The following is a 20876-nucleotide window of genomic DNA, read 5'->3' as shown; positions in this document are numbered from 1 at the left end:
AGACAGGGTTTCTCTTCTGTAGCTCTGCTTTATAGACCAGGCTGGCCTTGAACTCACTGAGATCCACCTGTCTCTGCCTCACAAGTGCTGCTCTATTTTTGTTTCACTAGTCTGGTGAATTTAAAATGGACAGAGTTGTTCATTCATCCAGAAGCTCGTGAGTAGTGAGTGGGTCCCGAACTGCATCTGTGGAATTAAAATTTTCAATTCATCTGTGGTTTGTTCTACCTTAGTGTTAGTATTTTTACTTTGTTGTTTTATTTTTGCCTTTTTTTTTTTTTTTTTTTTTTTTTTTTTGGATAGAATCTTAACTCTATAGCCCAGGCTGGCCTTGAATTTGCAGCAGTTCTGCTTTGGCCTCCTGACTTTGTGAGTGACCACACCCTCAGGAAATGCTTTTTTATTCTAGATGATTAAGAAAATGAAATAATGTGTTAACATTTATGTCATTAATCTTAAAATTTTGAAATCTGAATTTTCTTTTAAACCTGCCATAGTAAAATTTAAAATTATCTAATACAAATTTCTTTATAGCTTTGTTTACTAGCAAAATGCTTTAAACCTGCCCTTCCATATCTTGATGTGGATATGATGGATATCTGTAAAGAGAATGGAGCCTATGATGCAAAACACTTTCTGTGCTACTATTATTATGGAGGGATGATCTATACAGGCCTGAAGAACTTTGAAAGAGCACTCTACTTTTATGAGCAGGTAATCAGTTTTCTAAAGCCTGTCATGGGGTTCAGAACTTGTGTGATCAAAACAACCTGAGTGTTGCTGGTTCATACATATAGGAGAGCTAAGGTCTAAAAAGACAGGTAGTAACGGTGTTAGCAAGGATCCTGGGGATTTAGAACCTTTGTAACTGTGGGCAGGGTTGCAGAATGACAGGCACTTTGGCAAAGACTTTGGCAGTTTAAGATAAACTCAGGATCTGAGGGCGCAGCTTAGTGGAAGAGTGTCTGCCTTGCTTGCTCATAAGTTCCAGGTTCTTAGTTGAACCCTAACACCAAAAACAAACATAAAAGCAATTGTAATATTAAGCATGTGATCCAACAGTTTCACTCTTAAGAATATATTCAAGAGAAACAAAAAAACACTATCCACATAAAAACATGTAGAACCAAAAGGTAGGAACAACCCAGAATACTCATCAGCTGAGGAATCATTTAGCCACATAAAGGAGGGAGGTGCTGGCCTCAGAATTGGAGCGCTTGTTAAGATAAAGAAGACAGTCATAAAAGGTCACTTATTTATGATGCCCTTTATACAAGTGTGCAGAGCAGACAAGTCCAGAGACAGAAAATCGAGTATGGTTGCTTGAGGTTGTGGGAGAAAGTGAAAAATGACTGCTTATGAATAGGGGTTGAAATGTTCTGAAATTAGATAATGGTATTGCAACCTACTAAACGTAATGTAAGTGGATGTTTCTCTCCCACTTGCCATTTCCCAAATAACCCCTCAAAGGCTTATATTAATTACAAATGCTCAGTCAGTAGCTCAGACTTACTATTAACGAGCTCTTACATTTAAATCAACCCATTTCTATTCATCTATATATTGCCCCATGGCTTGTGCTTTACCTGTCCTCTAGCATCTTGCTTCCCCAGCTTCTGGCTTGAGTCTCTCTTCTTTATACCATTCCTCAGTTTGATTGTCCTGCCTAACTATATACTGTTCAGTTTTTCTATTAATCAGTGAGAGTAATCTATGTTCCTAGGGTACAGAAGGATTATCCTATAGCAATGTAGTGAAAACCACTGAATTATATACTTTAAAGTGTAAATTTTGTACTCTTGAGTTATATCAATCAAGCTGCCACAAGCCATGAATGCTGATACATAAGCAGGAGCTTGGTAGGCACTTCCTGAGTTCCAGGTCAGTGTGTGTGTGTGTGTGTGTGTGTGTGTGTGTGTGTGTGTGTGTGTGTATGTGTGTGTATGTATGTATACATATATATATCACATGTCTATCTCAAAAACAAAGGTGTTGTATACTTAACCTGGCAGGGGAGACATCATGATCAATATGGTGAGGCTTCTCCATTGTACTAGGGATCAGCTGACCTATGCTATTTTCCCAATTACAGAAAACTCAGTGACATAATTTGAGATAGTTGGGGAGTGTTCACACTCTCCCCTGTTTAAAAAATAAATAAATAAAATAAAATAATGGCAGTTAAGATACCCTCTCCACTATTGCTTAGATTCTTTAGGGTATTGATGACTATCTTAAATGCCATCCTAGAGCCTTCATCCAGTAACTGATGGAAGAAGATGGCAGAGATCCACAGTTAAGCACTAGACCAAATTCCTGGACTCCAGTTCTAGAGAGGGAGGAGAGATAATATAAACAAAGGGTCAACTCCATGTTGGGGAAAGTCACAGAAACAGCTGACCTGAGCAAGTGGGAGCCCACTGACTCCAGACTGACCACTGGGGAACCTGCATAAGACCAAACTAGGCCCCCTGAATGTGGGTGACAGTTGGGGGGCTTGGGCAGTTTATAGGGCTACTGGCAGTGGAGCCAGTAATTATCCCTAGTGCTTTTGAAGTCCATTCCCTATGGAGGAATTCCTTGCTCAGCCTACATACAGGGGTGGGGGGGCGTGTCTTGGTCCTGCCCCAAATGATCTGACAAACTTTGATGATTCCCCATGGGAGACCTCACCCTCTCTGAGGAATGGATAGGGTGGGGAGGTGGGGGGGGTAAAAGGGAACTGGAATTAGTATATAAAATGATTGTTTTAAAAATAAAATTTAAAAAAATGGCTCAGCAGGTACTTACCTAGCCTTCTGACTGGGGTTTGGTCCTAGGAGCCCATATGGTAGGAAAAGAGCTACACCCACAGATGTGTCCTTTGACTCTAAATATTCACTGATGTATGCATGTGAGCACACACAGTAAACAAATAGATAATAAAAGTATCTATCTGGACATTGTCTATTAATGGACATTTAAGTCTTGTCGTTTAATAATTGATCATGTGATCAGTTGCTGTTTCCTGCTACATTGTGCCATCTCTTGACGCTACTCATTCTTCTCTTGCTCAAGGCTATTACTACTCCTGCCATGGCAGTCAGCCACATCATGTTGGAATCCTATAAAAAGTATATTTTAGTGTCTTTGATATTACTTGGCAAAGTACAACAGCTGCCTAAATACACATCTCAGATTGTGGGTAGATTTATTAAGGTAAGTTTTAAAAATAAAACTGATTTTCTTACATTCTATATTTGTGTATAAAGACATTGTAACAATAGTCTTGTAATTTTATTTTATAGTGACTTAGTTCTCCCAGCAACTTGAGATTAGCAAATCTATATTCTCTGAGAAGAGTCCAGGAATGTGGTTCAGTCAGAACCTCCATCTCTGTTCCAGTCCATATATATCCTGCTTACTTACCTTGTTAATAGCAAATGTTTCTCAGAAGCCTGTTTCCAGGCCTTGCTCTGTACCTGTAGGTTTTTAAGCTCTTGTGGAAGGTGGATTTGTATGTTATATTTCTTTATTACATTTTAGTCAAAATACCGAAAATGAGGTTCTCATTTGATTGAACCTCATTGAACTTACTCAGATGTTGGGATGTCTACTTAACTACTGTCTTGTTCCAGTTCTCTCTGACAGCCAAACTTTGGGACAAGGTTTAAAAATAAAATGATGAGCTTTTTATTTGTGTGTTTTGTTTTGTTTAAGTGCATATAGAAAGAGGGCTGGAGAGATAGCTTAGCTGATAAAGTGCTTTGCGTGAGTTTGATTCCTAGAACCCATGTGAAAAGTTGAGCAAGGGAAAAACAGGTGGATCCTGGAGCTCATTAATCTTAGGCAAGTCAGTCCTAGGTCCTAATGAGATATTTTGTGTCAAAAAACAAGTGGATGGCTCCTGAAAAATTACACTTAAGACGGACACATGCATGTATATGCACATGTGCAAATATATACATGTGTGCTGGGGACATGGATCAGGCAGGCCTGGCATGCTCAAAACCCTAGGTTCAATCTCTAGCTCTGCAAAAATAAAGAAATGCTATATACTCATGACCTCTTTATTTATTTTTTTTTGTTTGGTTTTTGGAGACAGGGTTTCTCTGTAGCTTTGGAGCCTGTCCTGGAACTTGCTCTATGGACTAGGTGGGCCTTGAACTCAAAGAGATCTGCCTACCTCTGCCTCCTGAGTGCTGAGATTAAAGGCATGTGCCACCACTGCCTGGCTTTTTTGTTGTTTAGTTATTGTTTTTGTTTTCTGGAGACAGGGTTTCTCTGTGTGGCTTTGGCTGTCCTGCTTTTTGGAAAGTGATGGGTGGGAACCTTTTAGGGCAGCCATACTCAAAACACCATGGAGAGCTACTGAGTTCCTCTAGTGGCCCCTGGGCAGACAGTAGACCTGCTGTAGGAGAAATGCCTTTTGTAACGTGATTGTATTCATAGCTTGAGGGTACTCATAAACATTAGTACAATAATGTGAATGGTGAGAACAAGACCAGTCAGAATCAGTTTCTGCCTGGTGATGGTGCTGGGATCCTTCCACATTCTTGTGACTCTGACCAGTTCCTGAATTGAAATAGCAAATTGTCCCATTGCATCTGACAGGGGATTTGGAGTGAAAGGCAGTTGGGAATAATGAAGCGTTTACCTTCATTTTTCTCATTTAACTTACAGTACTAAAAGTAGAACCACTGATAGAGAAAAGATGTTTTAGGTAAAGTGGAACTTCATGATAATATGCATTGTATGTTCTCAAAACATGCTGCTGCAACTTTTTTCTCACCTTAAACCTTTAGCCTCTCAGCAATGCTTACCATGAGTTAGCACAAGTTTATTCAACTAATAACCCGTCGGAGCTCCGGAACCTGGTGAATAAGCACAGTGAAACTTTCACTCGAGATAACAACATGGGCCTGGTGAAGCAGTGCCTATCATCTCTCTATAAGAAGAACATCCAGAGGCTAACAAAGGTGAGGCAGGTGCTGCCCTGAGTGCTGGCTCTGGCCGTCCTTGGACCTGTTTTCCATTTCTTTCCTCTTCAGCACAGAGGAAGCAGGTATAGGATAAAGTGTGGCAGGATTCTACACTAAGAGAGAATCTGTTGCAGCTGGGTCCTTAGAAAGAGTTTGATTGATACCTTTTGGTCTTTTCAGGGCTAGAGCAGGGTATTTGAGAAGAGGAGCAGGTGAAGAGGAAGAAAGGTAGGCGATACGGCTACACTGGGAGGCAGAGAAGTAGCCCTGAAGGGGTCACTAGTTCCAAGTGGGGAATCGTGGGTGGCTAGTGATCGCTGGCCTTGAACTTCTCAGGCTGTGCTGATCTCTGCTTAGACTTGAGAAGACTGTTACCATTTAGACCAGAGTTAGGTGAGCCACCTTTGGTTAAGTTGTAGGAGGTAAGGAACTTGTTTATTTAGGCAGGATTTTGCTATGTTGCCCAAGTGGGCCTTAAACTCATGATCCTCCTGCTTTAGTCTACAGAGTGCTGGAGTTACAGGTGTGTGCTCCACCGTGCCCTGATCTTCATTTTTATGCTCAAGGTTTCTGATGTTAAGAAATGACTGCTGGGCCTAATGGCATATGCATGTAGTCCTTGTTACTTGGAAAGCTGATGAGGGAGGATTTCTTGAGACTAGCCTGAGCAGCATAGCAAGACTCTGATTCAAAGGGGAAAGAAAGAAGAAAGAAATATGCTCTTCATTAAATGTTTGAACTGTGAAGGGAAGCATATAAGTTTAAATCCCCTGTTTAAAAAGTGTATGCTGGGGCTGGAGAGATGGTTCAGTGATTAAGAGCACTGGCTACTCTTCCAAAGGACCTGGGTTCATTTCCCAGCACCCACATGGCAGCTCACAACTGTCTGTAACTCCAGTTTCAGGGGACCTGGCACCTTCACACTTGCATGCAGGCAAAACAGTGCACATAAAATAAGAATAAATTATTTTTTTTAAATAGTCTATGCTGCAAGTAATAGGAATTTTACTAAGAGAAGCTTACATAGCACTTGGCTTTTGGGTAAAGAGTCTGCTCACAGCCTGGCAGTGATAGCTGATGAGATAATGGGGTCCCATTCCCAAGCTGTGCTCACATCATCAGTAACTGGTGGCAAGAAAAGTTGTAGGAACAAAATCAGGCTGTAGTCAGGATGCCCAGCAGCAGGAAGTGATTCGGGTGGATGCTTTTGATGAAATTTAAAGAAGCAGTGCAAGGAATTGGGCAGTTGGGGGTGGACAGGGCACTGGGGATACAAGGTCTGGAGGAGAAGAGGGAGTAAGGAGCTGTCACTGATTAGCAGGGGGGATTCCAATAGTCTAGACTCTAGAAAGAATAGTAATAGCTTCTTGACACAAAGAAATCAGAGAATTGGTAAGAAGTTAATTTGTATGAGGAAAATGAAGTATTTGACAAAATCAAGTCAGAAAAGTTGAGAAACAAATGTAACCTGTTAACTAGACAAATCAACTTAAATCTAATAGGTTGGGTGTAGTGGCACATGCCTGTGACCCCAGTACCTGAAAGGCAGAGATATGCAGGTGTCTTGATTTCAAGGCTAGCCAGGACTGCATAGTGAGACCCTGTCTTACAGAAAGAAATCAGTCTAATGTATGCAGGCATTGCTATGAAAATCATCAGCCACAGTTTAACACTTTGAAATAGTTACCAGCTTGTACTTTTAAAGTAGCAATATAGCAAAATGGTTTCTTGTTAAGAGAAGATAATCTGAGCCGGGCATTGGTGGCATACAACTTTAATCCCAGCACTCAGGAGGCAGAGGCAGGTGGATCTCTGTGAGTTCAAAACCAGGCTAGCCTACAAGAGCTAGTTCCAGGACAGGCTCCAAAGCTACACAGAGAAACCCTGCCTGGAAAACCCAAGGGGGAGGGTGGGGAAAAATCTGAACAAAATAAGCACACAAAAGAAAAAGAAAAATTAAAAAAATAATAAATTGATCAAATAAGTAGGGTTTTAAAGGGGTGAGGCCAGAGCTAAGGCAAATAGTTCATAGCTCACTGTGTCCTGGTCCTTCATGTGCCAGCTCATGGTAGGTCATAAAATAGTGAGTTCATGAGCACTCTCGGGGTATCTAGAGAAGAACCTCTGTAAAGTGAGGTAGGCAGGGCTGTGTCTACCCAAAGGACAGATCTTTGGTGGTAGCTTCACTTGGCATTAGGTCCTAATGCCAGAGAAAAGAGAAGAGTTTCCAGTTAAATGAAGTAGCAGAAAAGAGAAAAAGTTTCTAGTTAAATGAAGCCTCTTTCTCAATAGAAAAATCATAAACTGTTCATAGAATCCTCAGCAGGTAGACCATGTATACATTAATGTTTGTGATGGAACCCCTGTCCCAAGGTGGCCAGGTACAGGAATTGTTGGATGGGGCTTTTATCTGCTACACCCATTGTAGAGGGGTTACTTTTCTGTCACTGTGTCTGGACATTAGTTGGTTGGTTGGCTTTGTTTTTGAGACAGAGTCTCACTGTGTAGCCCTCTCTGGCCAGAACTTGCTAGTGAGACCAGGCTAGTATTGAACTCAAAAGAGATCCACCTGTCTCATCCTCCAGAGTGCTGGGATTAAAAGTGTGTTCAAACATGCCTGGTTCAACATTAGATGTTAGTTTCTGCTCGTGTCTTCTCTGTGTGTTTGTGAAGACAGTTATTTGTAATAAGGAGCATGTCGATCTCTCCCCTTCTTTTCCTCAGTGTGCCCTAACTTCTTTCCATGGCAGCCTAAGCCATTATCACAGATACTGGAGACACTCTCCCATTAGCTATGCCCAGTAGAAAATGCAGTCTTAGGATAACTTTACGTAGGTTTTCCTAATGTTAGAATAGCATTTTCCAATGATGAGTGTCCCTTTGGTTTCCTTTTTCACATTTGCATAGCCCTAGATCTTACTCCTGCTTTCTGAGACTTGACTTTTTCTTACTGTGAAAGTGCCACTCATGTATAGGGAATAACTGTTTCTCATTACTCCTCCAGAGAATGACAGCTGAGACTAATGGTTTCATTAATTTCAAGTCATTTTAAAATTTTTATTTGTGTGTGTGTCTGTGTGTACACATGCCTGTGCACGTGGGTGGAGAGCATTTGGAGAACAACACATGGGAACCAGTTGTCTCCTTCTACCATTTGAACTCAGGTTTAGACTTGGCAGCAAGCACCTTTCCTCAGTGAGCCATCTCATCAGCCCTCAAGTCATTTTCACAAAGAAAATTTTCTTACATAGCAATGGAAATAATGCGGCACACATTCAATACATACTTTTTCTTTTCATTTCTATGTGTAATTAATTTACTTCTGACTTCCAGACCTTTTTAACACTGTCATTACAAGATATGGCAAGTCGTGTGCAATTATCTGGACCTCAGGAGGCAGAAAAATATGTTCTACACATGGTAAGTGTGTTTTCAAAGTGGATTTTTTTCTTGTAAATAAACAGTGGGTGTTCATTATGGAAAAAAACAAGAGGTTTAAAAGCAGTGAATATTCAAAATCAACTGCTGTTGACACTTTGGTGTATTTCCTTATAGTCAGATTTCTTAGTCATGGCTGCATTACTACAGAGAAGTGTATGAGACAGGTAACTTTATAAAGAGAAAAGGATGATGTAGCTCACATTTGGATCCAACTGAAGTGGTCTTATTGGTTTGGCCTTTGGTGGTGGTGGCACATCATGAGAGGAATGTATGCAAGGAACAAACCAGAAGATAAAGACTGGGGTTCCACAACTCCCTTCAAAGATACATCCCCAGGACTCTCCCACTAGGCCCTACCTCCTGGTGTTTCTTCTCTCCAGATAGTACCTCCCTGTAGACAAAGTTTTCAGTCACAATGAATCCTTGAGGACACTCAGACAGTTAAATTTGCTTGTACAATATATTCCATGGTTGTATCGAGTTTATATTCCTTACTTATATTTAAGTTAATTGAAATATCCCTGAAATAGATGCACTAAACATAAAATAGTGTTATTATGCTGATCTGGATAGGATCATTCGACTACCAATATGTATGCTGAAACACCCTCAACATCAAGAAAGTCTTGCCAGAAAACCAGTAGCTGAACCAGTGTGCTCTGCCGTTGACTTCATTCTGAGTCAGGTTCCATACCTCCTTGTGGGCACTATCATTCTGGCTTCACATGGAGTAGCACTAACAAAGTGCTGGGACAGACTTTCACATACTTGGCAACCACCTTAAAGCAAAAAGGTTTAGGGCTGGGGCTGGAGAGATGGCTCAGAGGTTAAGAGCACTGACTGCTCTTCCAGAGGTCCTGAGTTCAATTCCCAGCAACCACATGGTGGCTCACAACCATCTGTAATGAGATCTGGCGCCCTCTTCTGGTATGTGCAGACATACATGGAGGCAGGATGTTGTATTCATAACAAATAAATAAATCTTTAAAAAAAAAAAAGGTTTAGGGTTAGAGTGCTTATTGCTCTTCAAAAAGACCTGGGTTAGTTCTCAGCACCCATGTCTGGTACTTCATAACTGCCTATAATTCTGACTGGCCTCTGAGGGTATCTGGCACTCATGACACATGCTTACACAGACATATACACATAAAACCTTCAAAAGAAAGACATAACAGCCCTGGGTGACAGACTGGTGAGGTAGGGCTCTTAAGCTACCTTTTTTTTAATTAATTTTTTTATTTGCATATCAACCAGTTTCCTGTCCCTCCTCTCTTCCTGTTCCCTCTCCTCATCTTCCGTCTCCCCCCCCCCCCCCCCATCCACTCCTCTGTTCAGAAAGGGGCAGACCTCCCATGGGAGTAAACAAAGCATGGCATATCAAGTTGAGGCAGAGCCAAGCTCTTCCCCCTGCATCAAGGCTGGTCGAAGCATTCCAGCATAGGGAATAGGTTCCAAAAAAGCCAGCTCACAAGCAAGGAACAGGGCCTAATCCCACTGCTAGGAGCCCCACAAACAGACCAAGCTACACAACTGTCACCCACATGCAGATCCCACTAGCTCAGGTCAGCTGTATCTGTGAGTTCCCCCGCCATGATCTTGACCCTCCTTGCTCATACAATCCCTCCTCCCTCTCTTCAAGTGGACTCTTGGAGCTCAGCCCAGTGTTAAGCGACCATTCTACTAGGTAATGTGCATAAAGGCACTCTAAATAGGTATTTCACTGCACGCATTCTCTCTCTCTTTAAATGTATTATTTTTTGTGTGGGTGTTTTGCCTGCGTGTATGTCTGTGCACCACATGCATGCAGTGCCCCGGAAGAGGACTTTGCATCCCCTTGGACTAGAGTTCTAGACCCTTGTGAGCCATCTTGTGGATGCTGGGTATTGAACTTGGTTCTCTGGAGGAACAGCCAGTGCTCTTAACCACCGAACCATTGCTCCAGACCCCACTACACAATTTTCAAAAGAAGATATCCATGAAGGGACAGAATACAATCAGCAGCTTCCAGCCCAATCCCTAGCTAGAAAGTTCAGTGATATCCCAACTTCTAATAGCTTGTTTAATTGTGTTTGTTTCAAGATTTATACAAAAGGTGTATGATGATGCATGCTTTGTAAGAGCCATGCGTGTAGATGTATTTGTAGTTCATCTATTTTCAGGCTGTAGTGTTATACTGTGCCCTTCCATTCTAACTATGGCCATTTAAGTCATTTTCTATTCTGGTTACAAAAAGTGGTGAACCATGGTCTAGATATAATTTGAGTCTGTCCCTTCCAAGGCAAAGAATGGATATTTTAGGCAGCTTGGTTCCATTGCTCACACATGGGCCAAACCAGTAGTCACACAGGAAAGCTGGGCACAGTGGCTCTTGCTGTAATTTCGTAGCAGTAAGGAACTTAAAGCAGGATTCCTATGTGATCTAGCTATGGTAGATTTCCTAGTGGGTACTGGGTTGTAGGTCAGCCTTGTTTCAAAAGTAACAAACACCGTGGAGCAATTTTTTGGGATCAAAATAGCCATCAGGACTTCTGTTTGCTACTGTTTTCCTACCTTTGTCAGGATGTGTTTGCATGAGATAAGTCCCCAATCACTAGTGCAATTAAAATAGTAACAGTTCTTGAAATTACTTTGAAGCCGGGCGTTGGTGGCGCACTCGGGAGGCAGAGGCAGGTGGATCTTTGTGAGTTCGAGACCAGCCTGGTCTACAGAGCTAGTTCCAGGATAGCCTCCAAGACAATACAGAGAAACCCTGTCTTGAAAAACAAAAAAGAAAAAAAAGAAATTACTTTGAAATTAGCAGTTGCAGAAAAGACGGGACATAATTTCCACTGATGAAACAAAAGCATGCTGTAGCCTCATGTTTTAAAATATAGAAGTAATAGAAATCATGTCTCAGTAAGCACTTTGGAGGCAGGGGCAGGCCGGTCCTGTGAATACAAGACTAGCCTAGTCTGTCTACTTAGTGAGTTTCGGGTCAGCAAGGCTGTATAGTGAGACCCTGTCTCAAGCAACAACAACAATAAAAATAAGAGGAAAAGAAAATTATGTGACTATGAAACTGTTTAAAGATGCAAGGGCAATGACACTGGTCATTTCAGCACTAGGAGAACGCTAAGGCAGGAGGATCTCTAGTTCCAAGCCAGCCTGGGCTGCATGTATAGTAAGATTCAGTCTCAAACAACCAAAGAAAATAAAAGAAAGAAAAAAACAAGCTGGGACTGGAGCTACAGTACCTATCTGCCATGTGTGAAGCCTGGGATTTAATCTTCAGCCCCTCATATGGAAAAAGAAAGGTGGTACCTTAAACATTAAATAAACTGAGACAAAAAAGAATGTATAAGATATGTTGCCATTATAGAAACTGTCTAATCTGAGCTGATTGTGGTGTTATGCATGTGTAATCCCAGCACATGGGCGATAGAGGCAGAAGAATCAGGAGTTCAAACTCATCCTTGGCTACATAGAGCGTGAGGCTATCTTGGGTTACATGAGATCTTGTCTCAAAAGAAAAAAGATCTGGTACAGGTACATTCATAGAGAAAAAGAAGGGTTAGTAATTGCCAAGCCAGGAGGACGAAGGATAGGGAATGGCTTCAGCTGGGTGAAGGTCTTGAAACAGTTGCAGATGTTTAGAAACTAAGTAGAGGTAGTGACTGAAATCAGTTAAATCCCACTGTTGACTTTAAAATGGTTAATTAAGAGGCTGGAGAGATGGCGCAGTGGTTAAGAACACAATGACTGCTGTTATAGAGAACCGTATGTAGTGGCTCACAACTGTCTATAACTCCAGTCCCCAAGAATTAGAGGCGTCATACATAATAAAATATTTATTACATTCATATAAATAGTAAGATGTTTAAAACATAATGATATAATAGTTAATTAAACCAGCATGATGGTGACATGGTCTTATAATTGCAACACCTGAGATGTGGGGGCAGAAGGATCTCAAACTAAAGCTAGCCTGGACTACAGAATATGACTCTGGTCAAAACCAAATAAATAAAGAAATAACATGGGAATGGTAGGCATACCTTCAATTCCAGCATTAGTATAGGCACGTAGATCATTGTGTGAGGTTGACCGGGTCTACATAATGAAGTCCAAGCCAGCCAGGGTTACATAGTGAGACCCTATCTCAGTAAATAAGAGAGTGAGAGGGGAAGGGAGAGACAGAGGTATGGAGTGGATAAAACAACAATGGGGGCGATTGTGTGTGATTATGTCAGCTTTGATCTACTTGGCATCTATCTCTAATGATGCCTAGCATGTAGCACTTAATAAACACTGACTAAGTAGTTAATACTTAAAATACTTGTGTAATTGAGCTGGAGGGATGGCTCAGAGGTTAAGAGACTTGCTCTTTGAAAGGATGTAGGTTTGAGTCCTAGCACCCACATATTGGCTCACAGCCATCTGTAACTAATTCCAGGAGTTACTCTCTGCAGATAAAATATCTATACATAATTTTTTTTTAAGTATCTAGGCCTGTGATCCTAGATCCCAGTGTCTGAGACAGAAGGATCACAAGTTTGAGGTGTGTCTGGGTGACAAGCAAGACTTAGCATTGCTTTTAGACCTTTGGTTATATCACTGACTGTGTATTCTGTGTTCAGGTCTAAATTTAGATGATTACCTTCTTTTTCTTTCTTTTTTTAGATAGAAGATGGGGAAATTTTTGCAAGCATTAATCAGAAGGATGGTATGGTCAGTTTCCATGATAACCCTGAAAAATATAATAACCCAGCCATGCTTCATAACATTGATCAAGAGGTAAGCACATTGCTTGATTTGGGCATCTTTGATGGTGATTGAGCTGTGTGTTGGAAATGCTCCTGGGCTCCAAGATAGTCTTTTATAGGCAGTTCCCAGCCAGTGAACACAGTTCCTATAGTGTTAATTTCAAACATGACTTCTGGAAACTCTTCTAGATTGATTGAATAAGTATACTAAATGGTAGATTAGATTTCCCAAGTAGATTACCAAAATCTACTTTTAACTCCAAAAACGTTCAAGGAATCTGGTGTTTAACCTGTACCCGACTACCAGTATGTGAACTTTGTCTGTGAACATTGAGGTGGGTGGCCAGATGGCATCTCCCATGTCAGCAGCAACAATATCCTGGCATCTAGAGAAGGGGTGCCATGTCAGAAACATGGTCCACCACTGTAGGCTGCCGTATGTGTGAGGGCCTGCTGCTGTAGAGGATTGCTTTGGAATGAGTTGGTTCATCTGGATGGTGTTTCTTAGCTTGGAGGAAGGAAATGAGTGAGGTCATGCTACATAAATTAAAAGCTGGCTCTGTATCACTTCCTGCTCTTTAATCCTGGAGCTTATGAGGCAGATGATTGTGAGTGTGAGACCAACCTGGACTACATAGCAAGACTGTCGGAAAGTACCAGAATCAACAACAAAATTCCCAGGATAGGACTAGAGAGATTGCTCAAAGGTTAAGAACACTGACTGCTCATCCCAAGGACCTGGGTTTGTTTCCTAGCACCCATGAGGCAGCTCACACCCATATGTGACCCAAGTTCTAGGGAATCTGATGCTATCTTTTTACCTCTTTGGGTACTATGCATACATGGTTCACTTAGTACACTTAAGTACTCATATATGTTAAAACAAAATCTTAGGAATCCAAAAAAAAAAAAACAGTAGAAAATGGAACTTTATTACTCTTTTTTAAAATTTGTGAATATGAAAATGTCACCTAAAATGTTACCTTAGTTTGGAAGTAGCAGAATGGCTCAGTGGGTAAAGGCATGTGTCATCAAGCCTGACCACTGAGTTCAGTTCCTGGGACCTACATGGTGGAAGGAGAGAACCTGACATCTTCAGGTTCTCCTCTGACCTCCACATATGCACCATGTCACATGTGCTTATGCTTACATATGTGCATAAATACACAAACACTAAATAGTGTGTGTGTGTGTGTGTGTGTGTAAGTAAGTAAGTAAGTGACTAACCACAGCCCCTTGCTAACCATGGTTATATGGTTCTTGCACAGATGCTAAAGTGCATAGAGCTGGATGAGCGGCTGAAGGCTATGGACCAGGAGATCACAGTGAATCCCCAATTTGTTCAAAAGGTAAACAAGGTTCTCTTCATTTGAAAATGGGTGGAGAAGAAGGGATATTACCACATTAAGCACAAGAATTTGGTTTCATTTATTAAACAGTTGCTCAATGTTGTTAAAAACCTGTGACCCCTAGACATGCTTTTAAGATATGTCAGGAGTTGCCTGTGAGTGTGGCTAGGGAAGGCCCAGGTTGCCTGGTGTAAGGAAAGACAGGCTGAGTAGCTGGCAGGCCTGCTTCACAAGAGTCCTCTGACAGAGTCGATCACAAGCACACCACTTTGCCTTCCCCTTCACAGAGTATGGGCTCACAAGAAGATGATTCAGGAAACAAGCCCTCCAGTTACTCTTGAAACTAACGCCCATCCTGAGTTAACAGAGTTGTCACCTTGGCCTGGTGAGTGTGAAGAGGGCAGCAGGAAGTGCCATGCCAGTCCCATGCCGGTTCCACCTGGACATTCAGAAATTCGGTTTTAACATCCTCAGTCCTATTGCTTTCAGAAAACCAGTCTCTGCAAAGAAAGAAAAAAATCAAACTTTAGAGTCTGATGTGGATTTATTTATCCTCAGATTATTGTTATTATTGCATTAAAGTTACCTTTTTGTTTTAATCCCTTGAATGTTAATGTGTGCTCTCTATCAATTTCCCCACTTTGAAAAGGGTTTTTTGTTTTTGTTTTTTAAGTCAGGTTTCTCTATGTATCCCTGGCTGTCCTAGAACTTGCTCTGTATACCAGGCTAGCCTCAAACTCAGAGGTCGGCCTGCCTCTGCCTTCTGAGTGCTAGGATTAAAGGTGTGCACCAACACCCAGCTACTGCAAAGGTTTTAGTGATGCATTCATTGTGAATAGAAATAATTTGCTGGCAGAGTGAGATCTACACTAGAACATTAGAATTTCCTGTGTTTTGGTGGCAGTGGGTTGGGAACTGTGAGATGCTATTGGCTCTTGAGCACTTCCTACCCCTGGTGTGCAGTATTCTTGCCATCTTGAGGCTTTTTTCCTTTTCTGATTTTCGTTTTAAATTTTATTTTGTATGTGTGTGTACTTGGGAGACTTATTCTTCTACCTTGTGGGTCCTGGAGAATGAGCTCAGATTGTCAGGCTTGGCGTTCGGTGCCTTTACCCAAGGAGCCATTTAAATAGTCCCTTTTCTTCTTGAAACATCTTCAGGTACTCTGCAGAGATTTTTGAACTTTGTTCCTAGTCCCATTGCACCTTGGCCAGAAGTCATTGACCTAGCCCTCTATGGTGGTGGACAGTGTTGATGACATGTGAAAGCTCAGGAAGAGCAAGCGTAGAACCTAAGCTTAAATCCCCAGCATCCATGTAAAAGCTGGACATCACTGTGTGTTCCTATAACTGTAGCAAACATAGGTGGCTCCCAGGAGCTCACTGACCAACCAGCCCAACCAAAGTGGTGAACTGTGGTTCAGTAAGAGGCCTCAAGAAAGTGAGGTAGAGAGCAATAGAGAAGATACTCAAGGTCTTCTGAAAAAGCAGTAATTTCTTTGTAGGTTATGGTGCAGTTCAGTGATAGAATCTTCACCTAGCATGCATAAGTCCTGGGTTCTATCCCTAACATTAAACATACAGATTATTTTTTTCTTTTAAAAATACCTGTCAGGCCATTGAGCTGGCTCAGGTCAAAAGGTACTTCTAGACAAGCCCAATGAGTTCAAACTACAGGATCCACATAGTGGAAGGAGAGAAAGGACTCCTGTAGCTTGTCCTCTGTTGTCCCTATGCACACAATATCAGCCCTCCCCCGTCATAATTTTTCTTACTAGCATTGTTTTTGAGACAAGGTCTCATTATGTACCCTGGCTGGCCAGGAAATACCATGGAGACCATGCTGGTCTTGAGCTCACAGACAACTGCTTCCTCCTACATTCAAGGATTTAAAGGTGTGGATCACCATCCTTGACTCATTGATATTTTTTCCAGTTTTTTGTTTTGTTTTTGTTTTTCATGACAGGGTTTCTCTGTGTAGCTTTGGAACCTGTCTTGGCACTCACTCTATAGACCAGGCTGGCCTCAAACTCAGAGATCTGCCTGCCTCTGCCTCCCAAGTGCTGGGATTAAAGGCATTGTGCTACCTTTCCCCAGCCCCAAATGTTTTAAGTTCTGTGGCACATGACATCTTTGTTATTTGTTTGTTTGTTTGTTCGTTCGTTCATTCATTCATTTACTTACTTTTAGTCATGGCGATGGAACCCGAGGTTTGCTGAAAGCTAGGCAAGAACCCTGGCACTGAGCTGTTCTCCAGTCTACATTTTCATTAGTTAAAAACCTCAGGGCCAGTGAAAAGACTCAGCAGGTAAAGGCATTTGCCACCAAGCCCCATTACCTGAGTTCAGTTCTAACCCTCATGGGAGGAGGAGAAAACTGACACGTGGTCGTCTTGACCTGCACATGCAGGCCGTGAGGCTGTGGCACACGAGTACACAGGGTAAATAAATGTGGGTTTGTTTGTTTGTTTTGTTTTGTTTTTAAGGAAACCCTTGAACTGGTGGGATGCCTCAGTGTGTAAAGGTACCAAGCCTGAGAACCTGAGTTCAAGCTCAGAGCCCCATGGTGGAAGGAGAGGACGTGTTCACTGACTGCCACAGTTGCACAGTAGCATTCTTGCACATCGCACACATAAATGTAAAAATGTCTTTAGTGAAACTTTTAAACCTCCCAAGTCCTGTAAAGTGGGCCAACACTGGTAGTTGACCCCGTCCTGCAGGCCCTGGATTTCTTTTCCATATAGTATTGCTTGTTGTTGGCATCCTTAGGATTGCGTATACCTGTGTTTTGGAAAGAGGACATATTTAAAGGGAATTTCTCTTTTGTTTATATAGTGAATTATGGACTCTTTTTTTTTTAAAAAAAAAAGTGAAGTTGAGCAGTATTTGCTTTATCAGATCTGAAATTAAAATCACAATGTGTGAGAATTCCTAACAGCTTTTAAGTCGTAAGGACTCTATCGATGTAAATGCTATTATATTTATTTCCCAAGATAGATTCATTAAAATTCCACATTGTTTGAAAGTTTTTGAGTTCAAAGGGTTGTGACATCCTCTTAAGCTTCTTTTACCTGCTAGTCTACTGACCCTTGTCATTCCTGAACCAGTGTTGGGGGAAGTGCGGGTTACTTTCAGCTTACCTTTATAACTCCTGTGGGGCCAGCCATCAAAGCAACAGGAACTAGGACTGTAAGCCTGGCGGGAGAGAAGAACAGCAAGTCTGCTTGGATGGTCCCAGTTTCGGGTCACATTCTCCTATGCTCCTAGAATTAGCCTCAAAATGCCCTAGTGGCCTCAGCTCAGGAGGCAAGCTCCCCATCCCCACTCTGGAAGGCAGGGACCCTGTCCCACTAGGGCCCTCCCTCAGACTTTCCGGTTCTAGGCTTCCCAAGCCTTAAGGAGCAGCTCCCTAGGTGCCACTTTTCCGATACCTGGTTGTGGGTTGTTTCTCTGACTTGAGCTTTTGCCAACTCAATATGTCCACAAGTTTCATGCCTTGCTCACTTCTAAGAGCATTTAGGACTTCACACCTGTTGCCTGGTGGGCAGCTTCTGAAGCTTTACCTATCTTGGCTTTGGAGCACTATCAGGCCCATTTAAATGCATGCATAGTTAAGATGGCCTTGGCTGTCTGTCCTTCAAGGCAATTCTCTGCAGCAAATTCCTTTGTGAACATGCTGACACTTGAGTGCCTGTAGCATTTGTATGATGCCAGAGGTTGGCAAGTTATATTTAGGGAATTAGGTGTGTTGCTGATATCTTGAATGGGTGTTCATTGGTGGAGGAACTACTAGTTCTCTGAGAAGTTTTTCAAGTTTGTCTCGTGGTAATCTCAAATGTTAATAGTCTAGATTAGCCCCCCAGGATCCAGTATCTGCATTACATTTATGTTTCTATTTGGATTTGTGCCAAATGAAGCAATTAAAGAGCCAGTTTTTGATTAAAAGTTACAGGGACTGGGTGTTGGTGGTACACACCTTTAATTCCTAGTGCTCAAGAGGCAGAGGCAGGTAGAGCTCTGAATTCAATCAAGGCCAGTCTGGTTTACAGAGTGAGTACCAGGACAGCCAGGGCTACACAAACCCTGTCTCAAAAAAACCAAAAGAGAAAAAAGATGTTTCTAACTTCTGAAGAGAACTCATGACGGAGCCAGCTGCCTCTGCTAGTGAGTAAAGAGCTTATAAAACTTTCTACAAGCCAAAATTAGTGACACTGGTTACTTTTATTTTCAAATGTTACTTTTATCTTGTTTTCCCAATTTTCTTCTTAGTAGCAGGTGTTGTCTGTGCTCTAGGAATAAATCTACAAGAGCTAGGCTAGAGCTCTGTATTCTCCAGCCCCAGGGCTGTTGAGACCCATGTTTTGTTACTGGGAACTTAAAACCAATTTTTTTGCTGTTGTTTTGCTTTTCATCTTGTAACTTTAGCTCTGGTGATTGCTTTCTGGATTTGTTTGTGGAAGCTACTGCCTCATTCAGATTGTCCTTATTTTCATGAAGATAAGGAGGGCTACTGGACCACTGACCGTTTCAGTGAAATCCACTGAGCACTCTCTTGCTGAGCCTGACCTGTGTCACTGCTGTCTTTCTCAGTCACCCATTCTTTGGAGGTGATTTTTTTAAAAATTATTTTTTGTGTATAGGTGTCTACCTGTACATACGTGTGTGTGTGTGTGTGTGTGTGTGTGTGTGTGTGTGTGTGTGTGTGTGTGTGTGTGTGTGTGTGTGTGTGTGTGTGTGTACTACATGCATGCCTGCCTAGAGCCCCCAGAGTCCAGAAGAGAGTCTTGGATCCTCTGGAATTTGAGTTGAGTACAGTGAGCTACCAAATCAGTACTGGAGTCCGACCCAGGTCCTCTGCAAGAGCAGCAAGTGCTACTAACCACTGAGCCACTGCTCCAGCTCCCCTACTCCAGACATTTCTTGTTTTCTTTTTCCCTTTTTGAGACAGGGACCTCTGTGTAGCCATGATTGTCCTGGAATTCTCTCTGTAGATCAGGCTGGCCTTGAACTCACAGAGATCCACCTGCCTCTGCCTCCCAAGTGTTGGGATTAAAAGTGTACACCACCACTGAGCAGCTAGAAAGATGTTTTCTTTTAGCCACAAGGAGGCTGCAGACACTGAAACTTTCACCAAGGTTAGTCCAGTTATCTGCCATTTGGTCAGGTTTCTTGTGTATTCCACGCTTGCCTAAACTCCTGACCCTCCTGCCTTCTTCAACTTCCCAGTGCGAGATTACAGGTGTGTTTCACCACCCCTCGGTGTATGTGGTGCTAGGAATGGAAACTAAGGCTTCCTGCATGCTGAGCAAACACTACCAAGCTACACGCCTAGGCCCTGGTTGTTTTGTTCTCTTTGTGAGACAAAGTCTCCCTTCTAAGAATTAACCAGGCCTGACTGTTTAGCTTCCAAGAGCAGATGAGATGGGGCGTGTTCAGGGTGGTGTAGCCATAGACTAAGACAGTGTGTTATGTCACCCAGGCTAGCCTCGAACTTCAACCTTTGCTCCTCCTGTTTCCACATGCCCAGCTATATTGATGACAAAAGTAAAACTAGGGCCAAGTGTGATGTTCAGTACCTAGGAGACAGAAGCAAGGGGATCTCTGTGGGTTTGAGACCAGCCTGGTCTATATAATGAGTGAGCTCCAGGCAAGCCAAGTCTACACAGTGAGACCCTGTTTTTGAAAACAAAGCTATAAAACTAGAATTGCAAATCACTTGAATTTGCCCAGGAATTATCTTGTAACAACCTCTAAACAAAATTTAGTCCAATTAATAGGGGTAGGTGCCTCCCCCCATCTCCCAGCAGAGGGAGCTTTTCAATAGTTTCATGACAGCTGACATAAATAAGAGCAGAAGGTAGGCTGCTGTACAGCTGTTAGTGTAATCACAACAACTGCACAAAGACAAGTGGCTTAGCAACCAGGAACAGACAAAGCTCAAGAGTTTTCCCACCTTGGCAGAGACAGCAATTTCTGGAGCTGATCGTGAACTTCAGGCAACCTTTGGAGAGCCGGGGTTCTTCCCTGTCCAACTGGGTTTGTTATCGCTTTCCTGATTGGTCCTCTTTCCACCTCATTTGTATATTCACATTTTAATAATTAGGCCTACCATGCACCCTGGAGCCGCCATAAATTAAGATATTCTGGATCTGAAGAGCCAGAGTTGCTGCAGAATTCCACAGAGGAGGAAGAGCTGGAAAGCTTGAGTCCCTGGTTCTAGGAGCCTGGCCCCAGATGCCTCTATTCTCTTCAGAGGAAGAATCCTGAAGACTTCAGGATCCAGCTCCCAGCTGGTTCATCTGTCAAATAAGGAAGACTGCCTTGGTTGTAGATGCAAAAACCACAGCTCTCATCATAAAGGGAATAAAACACAGTTTATTCTGGA

The 20876-nt window shown here is 42.2% G+C and overlaps 1 protein-coding gene and 1 pseudogene across 3 annotated transcripts in view; both read left to right on the top strand.

The window, feature by feature from the left end:
* The window catches only part of Cops3 (COP9 signalosome subunit 3), a 30910-nt gene extending 10034 nt beyond the window's left edge, over positions 1-20876 (top strand). Inside the window, exons 6-12 of one of the 3 annotated variants that reach the window (XM_013111674.3) lie at positions 535-714; positions 3058-3198; positions 4785-4958; positions 8295-8381; positions 13062-13175; positions 14413-14493; positions 20595-20876. In XM_013111674.3, the coding sequence (XP_012967128.1) occupies positions 535-714; positions 3058-3198; positions 4785-4958; positions 8295-8381; positions 13062-13175; positions 14413-14493; positions 20595-20711 (894 nt within the window). In that variant the 3' untranslated portion in view covers positions 20712-20876. Of the gene's footprint in view, positions 1-534; positions 715-3057; positions 3199-4784; positions 4959-8294; positions 8382-13061; positions 13176-14412; positions 14494-14780; positions 15093-16977; positions 17517-20594 lie in introns of those variants that run through there. The other 2 variants (XM_013111675.3, XM_005067691.4) reach the window with 2 other exon arrangements.
* Positions 1997-2145, top strand: LOC121141696 (annotated as a pseudogene).

Source organism: Mesocricetus auratus, unplaced genomic scaffold (genome assembly GCF_017639785.1).
Source record: "Mesocricetus auratus isolate SY011 unplaced genomic scaffold, BCM_Maur_2.0 Super-Scaffold_100007, whole genome shotgun sequence".
Lineage (NCBI taxonomy): Eukaryota > Metazoa > Chordata > Mammalia > Rodentia > Cricetidae > Mesocricetus > Mesocricetus auratus.
This window is presented reverse-complemented; position numbering and strand designations above follow the sequence as displayed.